The sequence below is a fragment of the Physeter macrocephalus genome, chromosome 2 (genome assembly GCF_002837175.3).
Source record: "Physeter macrocephalus isolate SW-GA chromosome 2, ASM283717v5, whole genome shotgun sequence".
Lineage (NCBI taxonomy): Eukaryota > Metazoa > Chordata > Mammalia > Artiodactyla > Physeteridae > Physeter > Physeter macrocephalus.
The window spans coordinates 109808646-109829373 of record NC_041215.1 but is presented as its reverse complement, the minus strand read 5'-3'; the positions used below and the strand labels follow the sequence as shown (position 1 = coordinate 109829373).

The 20728-nt window shown below is 36.2% G+C and overlaps 1 protein-coding gene across 1 annotated transcript in view; it reads right to left on the bottom strand.

Moving 5' to 3' along the window:
* Positions 1–8168: 8168 nt before the first annotated feature.
* The window catches only part of ZDBF2 (zinc finger DBF-type containing 2), a 26613-nt gene continuing 14053 nt past the window's right edge, over positions 8169–20728 (bottom strand). The window contains exon 6 of the mRNA XM_024124465.3: positions 8169–15667. Coding sequence (XP_023980233.1) covers positions 8533–15667 — 7135 coding nt within the window. The 3' untranslated portion in view covers positions 8169–8532. The remainder of the gene's footprint in view (positions 15668–20728) is intronic.

Here is a 20728-nt window from a genome sequence, read left to right as displayed (position 1 = left end):
TCTATTCTGAAAAAAACAGATGGAAAAATATACTGTGTTCTTGGATTGGAAGAGATAATGTTATTAAAATGATCATAACACCCAAGGCAATCTACAGATTCAATGCAATCCATATCCAAATACCAATGGCATTCTCACAGAACTAGAACAAATAACATTTGTATAGAAACACAAAGGGCCCCAAATAGCCAGAACAATCTTGAGAAAGAAGAACAGAGCTGGAGGTATAACCTTCCCAGACTTCACTATACTACAAAGCTACAGTAATCAAAACAGCATGGCATTGGCACAAAAACAGATGCAGTAGATGAATGAAACAGAATAGGGAGCCAGAAATAACCCCACGTACCTATGGCCAATCAATCTACAACAAACGAAGCAAGAATACACAATGGAGAAAAGAGGGTCTCTTTAACAAGTGGTGCTGGGAAAACTGGGCAGCCACATGTAAAACAGTGAGATTAGAACACTCTCCCACACCATATATAAAAATAAACTCAAAATGGTTTAAAGACCTAAATATATGACTTGAAAACATAAAATTCCTAGAAGAGAACACAGGCGGGACACTCTGTGACATAAATCGTAGCAATATTTTCTTGATTCTGTCTCCTAAGGCAAAAAAAAAAAAAAAAGCAAAATTAAATAAATGGGACCTAATTAAACTTAAAAGCTGGGACTTCCCTGGTGGCTCAGTGGTTAGGAATCCACCTGCCAATGTAGGGGACACGGGTTCGATCCCTGGTCTGGGAAGATCCCACATGCTGCGGAGCAACTAAGCCCATGCACCACAACTACTAAGCCCACGTGCCACAGCTACTGAAACCCGCGCGCCTAGAGCCCATGCTCCGCAACAAGAGAAGCCACCGCAATGAGAAGCCTGCACACCACAACAAAGAGTAGCCCCCACTCTCCACAACTAGAGAAAGCCCGTGTGCAGCAACAAAGACCCAATGCAGGCAATAAATAAATAAATAAATACTTTTTTTTTAAAAAACTTAAAAGCTTTTGCACAGCAAAGGAAACCATTAACAAAATGAAAAGACAACCCCCTGAATGGGAGACAATATTTGTAAATGTGACCGATAAGGGGTTGATACCCAAAATATATAAATAGCTCATACAACTCAATATCAAAAAAGCAAGCAACCCAATCAGAAAATGGGCAGATGGCATGAATAGATATTTCTCCAAAGAAGACATATAATGCACATGAAAAGATGCTCAACATCACTAATTATCAGAGATGTGCAAATCAAAACCACAATGAGAATTACCTCACACCTGTCAAAATGGCTATCAGCAAAACATCTACAAATAATAAATGTTGGAGAAGATGTGGAGAAAAGGGAACCCTTGTACAACTGTTGGTGGGAATATAAATTGGTGCAGCCACTATCGAAAACAGAACAGAGGTCCCTCAGAAAACTAAAAACAGAACTATCATATGATATAGCAATTTCAATCCTGGGTATATATCTGAAGAAAATGAAAACACTAATTCGAAGAGGTATGTGCACCTCAATCTTCATAGCAGCACTATTTACAACAGCCAAGACAGAGAAGCAACCTAAACGTCCATCAACAGATGAATGGATAAATAAGATGTGGTATAGGGCTTCCCTGGTGGCACAGTGGTTAAGAATCCACCTGCCAATGCAGGGGCCATGGGTTCCAGCCCTGGTCCGGGAAGATCCCACACGCCATGGAGCAACTAAGCCCGTGCACCACAACTATTGAGCCCGTGCACCTAGAGCCCATGCTCCACAACAAGAGAAGCCACCACAATGAGAAGAGTACTGCGTACCGCAACGAAGAGTAGCCCCCGCTCGCCACAACTAGAGAAAGACCATGCGCAGCAATGAAGACCCAATGCAGCCAAAAAGTTTTTTTAAATGGTATATATATATACAATGGAATATTACTCAACCATTAAAAAGAATGAAATACTGTCATTTGCAGCAACACAGATGAACCTAGAGAACATTATGTTTAGTGAAATAAGTCAGACAGAGAAAGACAAATACTGTATGATATCACATATGTGGAACCTAAAAAATAATACAGATATATGTATCCAAACAGAAACAGACTCACAGATATAAAAAACAAGCTTGTGGTTACCAAAGGGGAGAGGGAAGTGCGGAGGGATAAATTAGGGGTATGGGATTAACAAATACAAACTGCTATATATAAAATAGATAGGCCACAGGGATGTCCTATATAACACAGGGAATTATACTCATTATCTTGTATGACCTATAATGGAATGTAATCTGCAAAAATACTGAATCACTATGCTGTATATTAACATAATATTATAAACCACCTATACTTCAATTAACTTTTTAAAAAAAATTTTTAAATAAACATCTGATGAAGATATCAACTTTTCCTTAGGAAGTCATTTTTGTGCTGTGATTAAGATGGGTAACTGAGTCTATATAACACTTCATCCTGGCACGTCAAACCAACACAGGACAGACTGTTCATAATAATGCAAACACAGGAAAACAATCTTTCCAGATAATCATGAGAAATGCCTTGCAATGGGCCTCAATGTAGAAAGCTGAGGAATTTTTCAATGCCAAACAGCAGTACCTTGTGTTATCTATACAGGTTTTTTAATGATCTTTTTGAAAGCCTAAGAATTATGTTGTAATCCCAGACTTACCACTATTGAAATTGTCTTTCACTCATATCAGTGATGAAAGTTAGCAACTAGAGACCTGTTTGATTGATGTTTGGATCCTTGGCACCCACCATAGGGCAAGGCACATAGTAGGGGTCTAAGTAATATTTGTTAAATGTATGAATAAGTAACTGTCTTATCTATGATCAGTTAGATGATAAACATAATAGATAAAATATTCAGTTACAATTGCCTCAAAGCTCAGTTGTGAAAAAATGTAACTATTTGTTGATAACTCATCTTACCCTCTATAAGATCCCCCATTTCAGATTATTAAAAGCTTTTACTCTAAAGTATGAACAAAAACTGGATATCTTCAATCACCACATTTATTCAAATTGACATCACATGGCTTCTGTTATGATACAATGAGAAGTCCACAGAATTTCTGCCCTGCCCCCGCAAAGAAAAGCATTATGAAGAAACATCACACAAACTCAAACTGAGGGACATTCCACAAGAAACTTGTTTGTACACTTCAAAATGTCAAGTTATAAAAAATAAAGGCTGAGGAACTGCTCCATACTGAAGGAAATGCACAGTATGTGATCCTGAATTTAATCCTGGACCTATAGAGAATATTTTGGAACAATCTGTAAAATCCAAACAAAGCCTGTGGAGTAGAGGGTTATATTATATCAATATTGATTTCCTGATTTTGATGATGTACACTGTGGTTATGTAGTACAGTAATTTTAAACCAGAACTTTCACTATGACCTGTACATCATCAACAATTCCTGGCTTTACTGCTCATGTAGGTTAGAATAATGGGCAAATTGAACATGAATCTCAGTTTGGTCACTTGCAAGCAATTCCTAATGAAAGGATTAGGAACGGAGTAATGTGTTGACACTGAAAACAAGAATTCACAAAGCACAGTGAAAAGAACGCCAAGATGGTCAGTAAAGGAAATAAGAGTCAAAGACAGAGGAAGCATAAAGCATTCAAGTATGCAATAAGAGCACTCACAAAGGCAGATATCCAGTTGGTCTTGGATGTGGGGTAGTAATCGAGGATAACAGGTATGAGAGGCATAAAGGAACATCTAGCCTCAAGCCTAACAGTTTTTATCATATTTGTCATCAGGAGACCAGTGTCCTGTTACCAGCTTCATTAAAAACTAATTATAAGTACTATTCAGCAATTTAAAAAAGAACAAAATACTGATACATGCTACATGAATGACCCTCTAAAACATTTTGGGAAGTGAAAAAAGTCAGACACAAAAGACAACATATTGTATGATGCGATTTATATGAAATGTCCAGAAAAAGCTAAACTATAAAGACAAACAGTGGATTAGGGGTGGCCTGGGACTGGGGACAGGAATGGGGATTATCTGTAATCCCCATTTGATTACAGTCAACATTCATTTGTAATCCTCAAATTGAGGCTCTATGCCTTAATTTTCTCATCTGCTATTTAGTCACAACTATAGTACCTAACTCAAAAGGGCTCTTTGAAAATCAAACGGGATAATACAGGTTAAAAGTCTAGAACAATGCCTGGTACTTAGTGAGGGCTCAACATGTACACATACATGTCCAGCTTAAAAATTCAGAAAATAAAATGCATGAAAAAAGCAACATGCATGCAATAAATTATAAACATAGAGAAACATAGAGAAAAGTAAAAGTTCATACTTCAAAGATTCAGCAACAAACTATAGTTCATCCTAGACAACTCCTTAGTCAAGGTAAATAATTTATAATACTTTGGGGGCTTCCCTGGTGGCACAGTGGTTGAGAGTCCGCCTGCCGATGCAGGGGACACGGGTTCGTGCCCCGGTCCGGGGCATGCCGCGGAGCGGCTGGGCCCGTGAGCCATGGCCGCTGAGCCTGCGCGTCCAGAGCCTGTGCTGCGCAATGCGAGAGACCACAACAGTGGGAGGCCCGCGTACCGCAAAAATAAATAAATAAATAAATAATAAAATAAAATACTTTGGGAGAACTTTTTAAATATGTATTGTACAATCAAGTATAAGAAGAACAAAGGAAACATTAAATATACTGTTATTTCCCTAATATTTATGGTCTCAATGAGGTATAAGGAAATGTTGAGACTCTTCCTCAGCCTGTAATCTTCTTATGTTGACATTTTGATGTGTAATTTCCTAATTACATGATTTTTCACATTTGTCCACATTTTTTTCTATACATAAAAGTCCTTTATTGAAAATGAGCTTCCATCTTACACTTTTACTCTATTAACTTTTTTATATAAAGAGAAGTCTGTTGTTCATCTTAACAATATAATCCTGGACCAAAAACTCTAGAAGTCAATACTGCTGAGGCCAAAGGCACTGACCTCACTGACATAGATACACTCTTCCATGTTTTCTCGTTCTTTAAAACATACGCTATGGTATTGGAGGCACCAAAGTTCTCTCTTCCAGTAGGTGTCAAATAATGACATAGATACTGCCTCCTGAACTCGGTCCTGTTCACTGACTCTTCCAATACAGGTATACAAAGTGAAAAGTTGCTAACCCACCACTCCACCAAAGAAACAGTTGTTTAATTTTAATCCTTTGAAATAACTACTTCATTGAACTTAACCTGCATATCTTTGGTTAAACTATTTTCTCACCGGCATCAACATTTATATTCCCCTATTTATTATCTCTAGGACCATTTATAAAATGAACTTCTGTTTTCATTAATCTATGATTCCTTAAGTATTCCCAGATAAAGTTCCTAACATGAAGAGAAAGTAGAGGCAAATTTCAATTATTTGATAACTTTGAAAACAAACTTACTCTTTAAATTGCATTATAAAAAATACATTACTCTTCACATTAGTTTTACATGGAAATATATAATTATTTGAATATTTAAATATAGTTTCTCTTTAGCAAAAAAATTGTCACTCAGAGCCCTAGTTACACAAAAAAGTTAAATGCACAAATCCAAAACACACTTCACACAACGTCGTCTACATACTGCACAATTTGGAACAATTATAGTAAACATCTATGCAAGACACTGAACAAGGACAAGATTAATAAAAATATTCACTATGGTTATAATTCGATTTTTTACTATTAAAATAATTTAATGCATACTTGAATACACAAAAAACATCTAATTTTTACCTAATATGCAAATTAAGCCAAAACAAATTTTGACAAAGGGGCACTCTTGTATCCTACCAAATTTTGAAAGTTATTCACTATTTATTTAATTTCAATTATAACTTTTACAATTTCAAGTTTTCAAGCCTGTCTAAAATAATAATGATTATAGGAACTTAGTAAACATTTCCAAACTGTTTTTAAAAAATCATCAGGACTATTTTATACTTTAATATAATTCAGATATAAACCTTTTCCTCTAAAAACAATGGTACTTAGAAGTTTCCAATGTGAAAAAGGTAGTAATTTTTTTCAACTTCAAGTTTTTATCACTTGAATTATAAGAACTATTCTCTGTGCACTATGTAATCACAATAGATATGATAAATCATAATTACATGGTACATTTTTTCCGTATGATCTCTTGCTTTTAAACTGACACTAAAAGATGGCAGAATGCCTACCAACAATACTCAAGGGAATTATGTGTCTACTTCACAAGGAAAAAAGACACCAATACCCACAAATAGAATATTTTTATGAATTAGCTGCTTGTTTACTTCCTAATCAGTAGGAGAGTTTTCTTTCTAAATTCAAATTGGAGGATTATTTTAAACTAGTGGTTTACAGATATTTTAAGAAAGGAAATTAAAATATTTGTATATGAGGCAAAGTTGAAGTTGCTTTGCAACTAAAAATATAAACATTTGTCCATTTTTTTCAATATAATTACTGTTTTAAATTTAGAAGTAAAGAAATTACAACATAACACCATAACATACCCACAGGTTAAATAATTGCCCCTGAAATAAAACTACATTTAGAAACCAACTGTTACACTATACTTAATTCTAAGATAACAAATTTTTATCTCTGAAATCATGGTACACTGATCTAGTTTCAATAAAATATGGTTTATACAATGTAGTAGCTGAAATTCATGTTTCCCTTTAACATCAATGAGAGAAAAGGATCCAGGATCCTTGGCTTAACAGGATAATTATCTGTACCAGCTCAACCAGTATCCCTGAATAAAGGATCTAAAGATTTTCTGAGTACCTCAGACCTAAACTGCGTATCTTGACATTTTTATGTGAACTACCAAAATCGGTTAGCAAATTGAAGGAAAGCCAAACCAATGCTCAAATACAGTTTTTCACTTGCAAAATGGGCCACCACTTAAGTTATCAGTTTTATTAGATCTTTTGAATTATTAAGATTATAACTTATTAATAACAACAATTAATGGTCTGCCCAAATTACCAAACCAGTCATTTCAGTTCAAGCTATTAAAAAAGGATATGGGGGCTTCCCTGGTGGCGCAGTGGTTGAGAATCTGCCTGCCAATGCAGGGGACACGGGTTCGAGCCCTGGTCTGGGAGGATCCCACATGCCTCGGAGCAACCGGGCCCGTGAGCCACAACTACTGAGCCTGCGTGTCTGGAGCCTGTGCTCCACAACAAGAGAGGCCACGACGGTGAGAGGCCCGCGCACCGCAATGAAGAGTGGCCCCCGCTCGCCGCAACTAGAGAAAGCCCTCGCACAGAAACGAAGACCCAACACAGACAAAAATAAATAAATAAATAAATAAATTTTTTTTTAAGTGATACATTTAAAAATAATAATAGGGCTTCCCTGGTGGCGCGGTGGTTGCGCGTCCGCCTGCCGATGCAGGGGAACCGGGTTTGCGCCCCGGTCTGGGAGGATCCCACGTGCCGCGGAGCGGTTGGGCCCGTGGGCTATGGCCGCTGGGCCTGTGCGTCCGGAGCCTGTGCTCCGCAACGGGAGAGGCCGCAGCAGAGGAAGGCCTGCATACCCCCCCCAAAAAAATAATAATAATAATAATAATAATTTTTTAAAAAAAGGATATGGAACTATCTAAAATATTTTTAAGAAATAAGGCCATAAGATAACTGGAGTTTCACATTAAACCACCGACCCTTCAGGTGGAGGGGAAAAAAGGTGGTAGAAAAGCATAATCACACTGGCAAGATCATTTTCCCCTTAAGGTCTAATAATGCTAAAGAAAAACCTACAGAGATTGCATGTACGCATGTGTCCAAATGAGGAAAGTTAGATACCTGCAGATCCAGTTTAAATGAAGAAGGAAGAGTTTGTGTTATTTATGTAAAATCACCAGGCAGTTTTTTAAACTGGATTAAAGTTTATGAAATCTCATTCTCTGGAATGCTTTTAAAAGAAAGATAAATTATATTTTGTGTGTGATTATTTAGGTTAATCCCACTCAAAAGCTGAGATAACCTATTAGAGTTTCTTCTTTTTAATTATCCAGTTAGAATATGATATTGACAATGCCACTCTGAAACACACATAAAATAACTACATATTCATTTGTTCCAATATTTTAAAAGTAAAAGCATTTTATGTTTGCCACATCCATTCTTGCAACAATATAACCTGCTGACATGAGAGACACAATCATAAAAAGTAAATAAGAGGGACATGATTTGAGGGAGAAAGTTGTATATACTGCGCTAAATTTTGTGATATAAATTTAGATGAAGCTCTTCCACAGCAAATGGACAAAGGAAGTTTTTTAATTAAAAAAAAAAAGGACCCTAAACACTAACTTTAAATTAATATAAAAGTTCTGAAAAATAAGTCTATAGCAAAATAGTTGAAGGTGCATTTTTTTCACCAAAGTTAGGAAAGCTATGTACACTAGGTACCAAATATATTTTCAATTGAAGTACTGAATCCTCAACTAGCCCTTAATAGAAACACCTCTAGTTTACCTCATTACCTCACAATTTGTTAGAGAGCCGAGTCCTCATTCTATCAGAATATGGTATACCAGAATACGAACTTCTCAAAGCATATGTTCTAACAGGTCTAGAAGGCTTTCTTCGTTGTCTTCTAGGGCGTTTTTTATTACCATTCTTCTTACTTCCTGCAATGGCAGAAGAGCCCCGCACAGGTTGCTTGGGAGAAGAGCTTGCTATAGCTCTTGACTGCTCTTCAGCTCCAGCTGATGGAACCGAGGCATTTGAAAGAATTTTAGCTGGTCTCTTTGCCTTCTTTAACCTATTGACATCAGATTTTTTCTTCGTAAGATGCATCCTAACAAAAGTGCTCCTGGACCAATATTTGTGACGCAAAAAAACAGAGTATTTTGGAATATACTTTTTAATTATATCACTTAGTTTGGTCTGAATCCAAATCGACCGTTTTTCTGAAGCAATTCTGTTTTTTTGCTGGGGAATAACTGGTCTACAACCTTCTTTGGGAAAACCTTGCTTATTATTAGTTGTCACCTTCCGTCTCTGAATTTTCCTTTTACTTTCCAAAAACCTATTTCTAATTGATTTCAGAGAAATTTTGGCAACATCATGATTTAAAAGAGTTGACTGGAAATTACTTTCTTTTGAAACTTCACTAGAATTCAAAATCTTGGATTTTTCCAGAAACACAGATTCACTGGCCTCCTGATGTGACATTAATTCATGTCCTACTGACACTGTCATAAAAGGTGCTGAAGCAGAGCTTCGAACAAAAGTATCATCATCTCCTGCATTAGAATTTAGGTGGCTAAAATGAATTTCCACACAGTTATTCCTGTCAGGCCCTGGTACTTCTATGTTCAAAGAAGGATCAGTTACAATCTGCTTATTCAGTGGGTCATAACAATTAAAGGAACTCTGGTTAAATTTGTACTGTATGCTAAGATCCCAATTATTTCTACTACCGTGCCTCCTTTTAGAGAAGTTGTTGGATTCACCTTTCTTCAGCTTAATATTTGAAGAAAGAACATAAATTAAGGCATTTGGTTGCAAAGGCTTCAAAACTGTAATACATGATTCAGGAAATTCAACTTTTCCAATTTTTACTTTCTTTCTTGTTTTTCTGTCATTCTGTAAAAGTAAATGCTTCCTTACTGGAGAGTCTTTCTCTTGTCCAGTTCTTCTTCTTTTTGTCCCTGGGTGACTTGCGAGATTGGTTTGAGTTCCATGGCTGACTTTTATAGCCTGGCATGGAGAAGCCACTTGGCATGTTTGTTCAAAATGCTTCTTTTCTGAAGGATAATGGCTAGGTTTATCTAAGGCCACTGAAAAGTCATCAATATCTGAAATACCACCTGCATTATCATCACAATCCGAAAGAACTTGAATTGATGTAGTGTCCTGATTGAGGTCAGTCCAGGTAATCTTTTTTCCTTCATTCGATTTTTTTTTTTTAATTTTCCTGGTCTCACAGTCATCATCAAAGTAACAGTGGAAATGACCTTTCTTAAATTCCTTCACTAGAGCATTAATTTTCACATCACCTCCTCTCATTATCTGAGACCACGTTTTCCCCACAAATGAAGGAGGGACATGAGGCAAGCCTTCAAGAACTGGTTCATCAGGATCATCTTCTATGACTTCCTTTGCTTTTTCCAGGTTCCGTATCGAATCAACCATGGGAACAGAGCCTGAATGGGAATTATGGTTTGTTTCTTTCAGGTCAAAAGACATCTTCTCAAATAGGTCTATTTTATTAACAGCTTCTTGAGGCTGGTCATTGTCAGACTGAAGAGAGGGATCACATTGAAAATTCATCCCAGAACCACAAGGTTCACAGCTCATACTTTCTAGATCGGTATGTTTTAACTTCAAAAGGTTTTCTTTATCAGTCATTTGATGAATCACCAACTCAGGAGACTCATTACAATAAATTGCAGAAACACTAGATTCACAGTTATCTTTTAGGCCAATATTTTCTACATCTTTCCAAAGGTTGACTCCTTTGTTAGCCTTCTGGCGTTGCTGAGTCACTGGCTGAGAAGTCGCCTCCTGTTCAAAATTTATTTTAGGACGATTAGATTGACAGCTCTTATCTTCGTGGTCAATATATTTGGCCTTTTTTTTCCCAGGCTCTTGTGCCTGGGAAGTCATGGACTGATGAGAGGCATCAATTTGAATATTTAGTTCAGAAATATAAGGCTCACAGCTTGTCTCTTCCAGAATAATATAGTCTTGCTTCTGGTTTACTACTTTAAAGGTCTTTTTGGAATGGTCTGTCACTGATTGAGGAGAGGCTTCACAAATATATCCTAGTTCAGAATCACAAGAGTCACAGTTCTCATCTTCTGGAACAAAACTTTCTGCATTTATACAGCTGATTTCATTGACAGTCATCTGAGGTGAGTCAATCACTGGCTGAAAAGGGACATCAGAATCTGAAACCATTTCACAATCATTATCACTGGTCATCAGGTCCACAAATAGCATCTTCTGAAGATTTGTTTCTTTGTCTGACACTTGAAGTTCGTTTATCACTATTTGAAGAGGAACATCAGAATCACACATTATTTCAGAATCACTAGGTTCACTGACTCTTTCTTCCATGCCAAGATGCTTTTCCATCTGAAGGTTTACTTCTTTGCAAACCACTTGAGGTTGGTCAACTTCTAACTGAAGATGAACACCAGAATCACATTTTATTTCAGAAACACTAAGTTCACAGTTCTTATGAAGGTCATGATCCTTCTCTTGCAAGTTTATTTCTTTGACAGCCACAGGAGAATGCCCAGCTATGAAGTCAACATCAGAATCATAACTTACTTCAAAATCACCTAGTTTATATCTCTTATCTTCCAGGTAAATATGGCCTTCCTCCCAAAGACCTATTTCTTCAACAGCTTTTTGAAGCTGTCCAGTCACTAACTGAAGGGGATCATCAGAAACAAAACTTATTTCAGGACCACAAGGATCACTGCTCTTATCTTCCAAACTGGCTTGTTGCTCTTCCAATATGTGTGGTTGCTCAACCACTGATTGGAGATGGGTATTTGAAACATAAATGACTTCAGAATCATTGGGTTCATAGCTCTTAGTACCCAGACAAACATGTCCCTCCCTCAGAAGATTTATTTCTGTAATAGCCTCTTGAATTTCATTAGCCACAGACTGAAGAGGTTCATCAGAAACAAAATTTATTTTTGAATCACTAGGTTTGACAACCTTATCTTCCAAGTCAACATCCTCCTCCCAAAGGTTGATCTCCTTAACAACTTTAGTTTGGCCAGCCACTGACTGAAAAAGGACATCAGAATCATACACAATTTCAAAACACTTAGATTCATCTCTCTTATCTTCCATGTCAACTTCATCCTTCCAAAGGCTTACTTCTTTAACAGTTTCTCTATGCTGGTTGGCCACTGACTGAAGGGGGTCAGCAGAATCAAAACTTATTTCAGAACCACAAGATTGATTGTGCTTATCCTCTAGCTCAGTATGCTCCTGCTCCAAAATAGTTATCTGAGGATGATCAACTATTGACTGAACCAAGAGATCAGAATTCAAACTCATTTCAGAACCACTATATTGGCTGTTCTTAACTTCCAAGTACACATGACCTTCATTCTTGAGGTTTATTCGTTTAACAGCTACTTCAGGTTGATCAGACACAGACAGAAGAGAAACATCAGAATTATGTATTAATTTAGAAGCATTAGGTTCATCAACCTTATTCTTCTGGCCCATATCCTCTTCTTTCCACAGGTTTGTTTTTTCAACCACTTCCTGAAATTGTTCAGTCAATGGCTGAAGACGGTCATCAGAATGAAAAGCTATTTTACCATCACTAGATTCATTGTTTGTATCTTCCAGATCCACATGTTTTTCCTTCAAAAGGGCTAGTCGAGGTTGGTCAATGACTGAATGAAGAGGGGTATCAGTACCCAAATTTTTTTCAAAACCTCTAGGTCCAGGACTTTCATCTTCTGGGTCAACATCGTCCTCCTTTAAAATGGTTATTTGAGGTTTTTCATTCATTGACTGAAGAGGGACATCAGAGTCCAAAATTATTTCAGAACCACTATATTTATTACTCCTGTTCTCTAGAACAACACGTTCTTCTTTCTGAACATCTATTTCTTTAACAGATATTTGAGGTTCAGTCATTGAATAATCAGAATCTAAATTTATTTCAGAACCACTAAATTTAGCACTTTTACCTTTTAACTTAGCATGCTTTTCTTTTTGAGGCCATAGTTCTTTAACAACTACTTCAGGTTTGTGAATCACTGACTGAAGAGGGATATCGGAATCCAAACTTGTTTCAAAAGCACTTAACTCATTACGCTTATCTGCTAAATTTACATGTTCTTCTTTTTGGTATATTTCTTTAATAGCTATGTCAGGATGATCAGTCACTAAATGAAAAGAAATATCAGACTTCATACTGCTTTCAGAAACAACAGGTACATTACCTTTACTTTCTAAGTGTATAATCTCCTCTTTCAGAAGGTTTCTTTCTTTAATGGCATCTTCAGAACATCCAGTCATTGAACGAAAAACATCATAATCAAAACTTAATTCAGAACCACAAGGTTCATTTTCCTTATTTTCTAAGGGTGCCCACTCTTCTTTTTGAGGATTTAGCTTTTTAACAGCTCCTTCTGGATGGTTAATCACTGAGTGAAAAGGGATATAAGAATCCAAACTTATTTCAGAACCGGTGGGTTCATTATCCTTTCCTCCTAAGTGTATATACTCTTCTTTCTGAATGAATGTTTCTTTAGCAGCTACTTCAGGTTGATAAATCCCTGAATGAAGAGGTATATCAGAATCAAAAGTTATTTCAGAAACACAAGATTCATTACTCTTATTTTCCAGATCAATAGACTCCTCCTCATAAATGGCTATTTGAGATTGGTCAACTACTGAGTGAAGAGGAATATCAGAATCAAAAGTTATTTTGGAGCTAATTGACTCAAAGCTCTCATCTTCCAGGTTAATGTGCTTCTTTCTTATTTCTTCAACATCCAGCTCAGTATACTCAGTAACTGACATAAGAGGAGGATCGGAATCAAAACTCAACTCAGAACTGGAGCACCCATAGCTCTTAACTTCCATATCAACATTTAACGCTTTCAGAGTTATTTCACCACAAGCCCCCTGAGGTTGATCATTAGCTGATCGATAAAGAGAAGCATGAGAATCAAAACTTAGATCAGAAATGCTAGATTTAACACTCTTATTCTCCAGGTCAAGAGCTACTTCCTGAGCGTTTACTTCTTTAACTGCCACTTGGGATTGGTCAGGCACTAACTTAGCATCTGTTTTCATCAGATGAAAATTCATCTCAGGACCATGAGACCCACAGTTCATATCCACAACGTCATTCTTCTCTTTCAGAAGATAGATTTCCTCAACAGCCCTCTGAGGTTCATCAGTCATGGTCTGAAGAGAGACATCACAATCAAGATGTGCTTTGGCACTACTAGGCTTACGATTCTTATCTTTCAGATAGACAAGCCTATCCTCCAGGTTTCTTTCTTTGACAGCCAGTTGAGGATGGTCAACTACTGACTGAAGAGAAACATCACAATCGAAACTTGTTTCAGAACAACTCGATCCATAGTTCTTATCAACCAAGCTAATGTGAACCTTCTTCCAAAGTTTTGTTTCTGTGACAGCCACTGGGAATTGGTCAACCACTGACTGAAGTGAGAAAACAGAATCAGCACTTATTTCAGAGCTACTAGATCCATAGTTCATATCAACCAAGCCAACGTGTGCCCCCTTGGGAAGGTTTACTTCTTTTTCAGGCTGTTGGGGGTAGTTATCAGTTGACTGAAGTGAGGCATCACAATCAAAATTCATCTCAGAATCACTAGATTCATAGCTTTCATCAACCAGCCTAATATGCATTGCCTTCTGAACACTTACATCTTTAACAATTACTTGAGTTTGGTTGGAAGTCAACTGAAGGGAGCCATCACAATCAGAGCTTATTTCAGAAACACAAGATTTATTGTTCTTATACTGCAAATCAGCATGTACTTCCTTTAAGAGGTTTATTTCTTTGGCAGTCACTTTAGATTGGTCCGTCAGTGAATAAAAAGAGGAACTGCCATCAAAACTCATTTCAGAACCTCTTGATTCACAGTTCTTATCTTCTTGGTCAATTTGCTCCTCCTTCCAAAGGTCTGGCACAGCCTCTTCATGGTGATCAGATGCTGACTGAAGATAGCCACCAGCAAACTTCATTTCAGAACTCACTGAGATCTTCTGTTCCAAAAAGGCTGACTTGTTAAAGACCAAATGCTTTCCTTCTTGGGTATGATCCATATTAGGAAAGAATTTCTCATGGTGCTTTGGAATGCCATCTTCAAAGATTCCTTTATTAGAAGGCATGTCAGTTTTATTCAGGTTGACTGCTGGGTTTACTGTAAATCTGGAAAGAGATTCCAATTTTAAGGAGCCTTCAGCACCCACAAATTCATGGACTTCAGAGCCAGTTGACAAAGTTTTACCCTGAGATTTTACATCTTCCTGTATAACCAATTTATCTGAATTTATACATAAAGATTTCCTGTTTGATTCTTTAGGTTTCTGATAAGTTACTGAAGAAGTTTCTGTATGGGATAGTAGCATAGGGTTTCTAGAGCCCCTGTCTAGCTGTTTAAAGTATTTGTCAACTTTGTTTGGGTCACATTTGTTAACTGAATCCAAATGGGATGCTAGTGGTAACCCAGTAGTAGCATTAGTTGTAACTGGTCTTTCATGAGAACTTTCAGGTAAACAACTAACAGGAGCATTAGAAACCACTGATGAATATATTACGTTTTGTCTATTATTTGTAGCATGACCAATACCAACTGGATTAAATTCTTTCATACGGCTCCCAATTTTATGAATGAACTCCAAGGGCTGCTGCTGTCCTTTCTCCAGTTTTTGAATAACTGATGGTCGAATTGAAACACTCTGTATATATTCCTGAGATTTACTAGGTCTAGAATACAGGTCTTCAATAGGTTCAAAAGCCTTGGAAGACATCTCTTCTCTGACTCCAGTAGCATCCTCAGTCATTATTTCAGGAACAAAATCGTCATTCGGAACCACTCCAGAAGGTGACACAGTAGTCATATGAAGTCTCTCATTTTGCATTGATCTAAAAAGCAAGGGGAAAAAAATCCATAAAAATACTCTAACATTTGTTTAAGATTTTTATTAAATGCATAATAAATGTTATTTTCTTCCTACCCTGGGCAAGATTCCTAGAAGACAGAGTCTCAAAATAAAATTAATTTTGTAACATTTGGCTAAGAAAAGAAAGGAAGGCAGAATCATAAAATCAAACAAGTTGGAAATCCCAAAAAATTTTCATCTGTATTTGTGTGTGTTTAAAATTAACAACTTAATCACAATCCATATTTCTACTCATTTTAAACTAATTTTACAACCAAAAACGCCCTCCAAAAATGTGACCATTAAAGGTTAAAAACCACTCTTTTATATAACTCTTATGCTAAAAAGGAACAATTTTTAAACTATCTACAAACAAATTAAATAACTATATATCAAATCTATGAGATGTGATCAAAATGAAAACTTCACACTTTTAAATTTCCCATTAAAATAAGAATTAGTAAACAGAAATTAAGTAAATGAGCACCTAATTCAAAAAGACAGAAAAATAACCAAATCCCCCTACCTCAGGAAACTTGAAGATATAAATTAAGAAAAAGAAAGACCAATAAATAGGAAACAAAAATAAAGCAAAACCTAATTTTCAAGAAGTTTAAAATAATAGAAAAACCAACAATGTCTAGACAAGTGGGGGAAGAGAGATGAAAATTTTTAAAGATGAACTGTATAATTTAGAAAGCTTATAAACATAATTTAGTAATGTGGTATTGACATTGGATTAAAAACATTCAAGGAAATAAAATGGTATTCAAAATCCAATATATAGATATAGAAGTAGATGTAGATACACACACACAAATACAGGAATTTTATGTTACAGGTGATGTTTTATATCAGTGGAGATAATTAGTATATATTTATTTAAAAAACAAGTTCTGCTACATACCACTTATAAAAATAAATTCCAAGAAGATTAAAAATATTTAAAAGAAGAGAAAAATGAAGAAGAATGAAGAAGAAGAATTAAGAAAAAGACATGAAAGAAGCCATAAAGAAAAATTCTCCTTAGATTGTGTCAAAATGTTTCTTTCTATATGGTAAAAAATAACATATAGTTGATAAACACATGATAACACAGTTGATAAACACATGACAGATTCTGATATTTAAAATACAAATAACATTTAAAATACAAAGATCTATTATTCATAAATATTGCATACAAACCCAAAATATACAAACAATTCAATGGAAAAATAAGCCAAGTATATGAAAAAACAATCCATAGGATAAATATATTTCTAATAACTATAAAGCAAGAGAAATTCTACTTTACTCATAAATAAATAAAGGTTAATTAAGAGACACTTTTTGGCCTATTATTTTAGGGAGAAAGAAAGAGGTTGATGATCGCAATGTTGGCAAGAGTGACAGGAAATGAGCACTGTCATATACTACTGGTGTATATACATATATATATAATTTATGCAATAAATTATATATAAATTGGTATAGTCTTCCAGGAAATGTCTATCAGGAATTAAAATTTTCTTCTCTAAATGTTTGGTAGAATTCACCTGTGAAGCTGTCTGGTCCTGGACTTTTGTCTGTTGAGAGTTTTTAAATTACTGATTCAATTTCATTACTGGTAATCGGTCTGTTCATATTTTCTATTTCTTCCTGGTTTAGCCTTGGGAGATTGTATTGATACAGTTCTAGAATTTGACCATTTCTTCTAGGTTGTCCATTTTATTGGCATATAGCTGTTCACAGTAGTCTCTTATGATCCTTTGTATTTCTGTAGTGTTGGTTGTAACTTCTCCTGTTTCATTTCTGATTTTATTGATTTGGGCCCTTTCCCTTTTTTTCTTGATGAGTCTGGCTAAAGGCTTATCAATTTCATTTATCTTTTCAAAGAACCAGCTTTTTTTTTTTTTTTTTTTTTTTTTTTTTTTTTTTGGTATGCGGGCCTCAGCTTTTAGTTTCATTGATCTTTTCTTTTTTTTTCTAAGTCTCTATTTCATTTTTTAAATTATATCATTTTCTTAATTTTTTTTTTTTTTTTGGCTTCATTGGGTCTTCATTGCTGCGCACGGGCTTTCTCTAGTTACGGCAAGTGGAGGCTACTCTTCGCTGCAGTGCGCGGGCTTCTCATTGCAGTGGCTTCTCTTGTTGCAGAGCACAGGCTCTAGGTGCGCGGGCTTCAGTAGTTGCAGCACATGGGCTCAGTAGTTGTGGCACACGGGCCCTAGAGCATGCGGGCTTCAGTAATTGCAGTGCGTGGGCTCAGCAGATGCAGCACGCAGGCTCTATGGCGAAGGGCTTCAATAGTTGTGGTGCGTGGGCTCAGTAGTTGTGGCACACGGGCTTCGTTGCTCTACGGCACGTGGGATCTTCCCGGACCAGGGATCAAACCCATGTCCCCTGCACTGGCAGGCAGATTCTTAACCACCGCGCCACCAGGGAAGTCCCTATTTCATTTATTTCTGCTCTGATCTGTATAATTTCTTTCCTTCTACTAACTTTGGGTTTTGTTTGTTCTTATTTTTCTAGTTCCTTTAGGTGTAAGGTTAGGATGGAAAATTTCTGAATCAATCTATGAGGCCACCATCACCCTGATACCAAAACCAGACAAAGATACTACAAAAAAAGAAAATTACAGACCAATATCACTGATGAATATAGATGCAAAAATCCTCAACAAAATACCAGCAAACAGAATCCAGCAACACATTAAAAGGATCATACAAAGTGGGATTTATCCCAGGGATGCAAGGATTCTTCAATATACTCAAATCAATCAATGTTATACACCATATTAACAAATTGAAGAATAAAAACCATATGATTATCTCAATAGATGCAGAAAAAGCTTTTGACAAAATTCAACATCCATGTATGATAAAATCTCTCCAGAAAGTGGGCATAAAGGGAACATACCTCAACTTAATAAAGGCTATATGTGACAAACCAAAGCTAACAACATGCTTAACAGGGAAAAGTTGAAAGCATTTCCTCCAAGATCAGGAACAAGACAGGGATGCCCACTGTCACCATTTTTATTCAACATAGTTTTAGAAGTCTTGGCCACAGCAACAAGAGAAGAAAAAGAAATAAAAGAAATCCAAAATGGAAAGGAAGAAGTAAAACTGTCACTGTTTGCAGATGACATGATACTATACATAGAAAATACTAAAGATGCCACCAAAAAAAACTACAAGAGCTCATCAAAGAATTTGATAAAGTTGCAGGATACAAACTTAATATACAGAAATCTGTTGCATTTCTATACACTAACAATGAACTATCAGAAAGAGAAATTAAGGAAACAATCCCATTTACTATCACATCAAAAAGAATGAAATACCGAGGAATACACCTACCTAAGAAGGCAAAAGACCTGTACTCAGAAAACTATAAGACACTGATGAAAGAAACTGAAGATGGCACAAACAGATGGAAAGATACAGTGTTCCTGGAAGAATCAATATTGTTAAAATGACCATACTACCCAAGACAATCTACAGATTCACTGCAATCCCTATCTAAATACCAATGGCATTCTTCACAGAACCAGAACAAATAATTTTTAAAGTTGTATGGAAATGCAAAAGACCCTGAATAGCCAAAATAATCTTGAGAAAGAAGAACAGAGCTAGAGGAATCACACTCCCTGACTTCAGACTATACTGCCAAGCTACAGTAATCAAAGCAGGATGGTACTGGCACAAAAACAGACACATAGATCAATGGAACAGGACAGAGGGCTCAGAAATAAACCCACACAGACTTCCCTGGTGGTCCAGTGGTTAAGAACCTGCCTTCTAATGAAAGGGACGTGGGTTTGATCCCTGGTTGGGGAACTAAGATCCCACATGCCATGGGGCAACTAAGCCTACACACCACAACTACTGAGCCCATGTGCTCTGGAGCCCATGTGCCACAACAAGAGAGAAGCCCATGCACTGCGACAAAAGATCCCACGTGCTGCAACTACAACCCGTCACAGCCAAATAAATAAATAAATAAAAAGAAATAAACCCACGCTTTAATGGTCAATTAATCTATGATAAAGGAGGAAAGAATATACAATGGAGAAAAGATAGTCTCTTCAATAAGTGGTACTGGGAAAACTGAACAGCTACATGTAAAAGAATGAACTTAGAACATTCTCTAAAACCATATACAAAGATAATCTCAAAATGGATTAAAAACCTAAATGTAAGACCAGATAATATAAAACTCCTAGACGAAAACATAGGCAGAACACTCTTTGACATAAACCGCAGCAATATTTTTTTGGATCCATCTCCTAGAGCAATAGAAGCAAAAGCAAAAATTAACAAATGGGACCTAATTAAACTTAAAAGCTTTTGCACAGTAAAGGAGACCATCAACAAAACGAAAAGACATCAGGCATACCCAAATTTAGGAATATCCTACAAAATAACTGGCCAGTACTCTTTTAAAAAGTATCAAGGTCTTGAAAGCAAAGACAGACTGAGGAACTACTCGAGATTAAGGGAAAGTAAGGAAATGTGACAACTCAATGCACTGTGTGGTCCTGGACGGAATCTTGGTCCAAAAAAAGGACATTAGTAACACTACTGACAAAATCTGAATCAGGTCTGTAAATAGTATGGTATCAATGTAATTTCATGGATTTGATCACTGTACTGTGGTTATTTTAGATTTAACATTTGGGGAAGCTAGGTAAAAGTTACACAAGAATTCCTTGTACCAGTTTTGCAGCTAAATTTTTGTAAGCCTGAAATTATTCCAAAATGAAAAGTTAAAAAATAAAAAATATTTTTAATGTCTATAAACTTTAGCCCAAAAGTTCAAATTCTAGGAATCTACTCCACAGAAAAAGTTGCATGTACAAATATGTTTGTTGAAGGATTGTTTATATACAGTATAAACTGGTAATTTATACTGACCCCAAGATAGGCTAATTCCATCTTTCCACCAGCTAAGAAACCACATAATTTTTTAACATCTTTATTGGAGTATAATTGCTTTACAATGTTGTGTTAGTTTCTGCTGTATAATGAAGTGAATCAGCTATATGTATACATATATC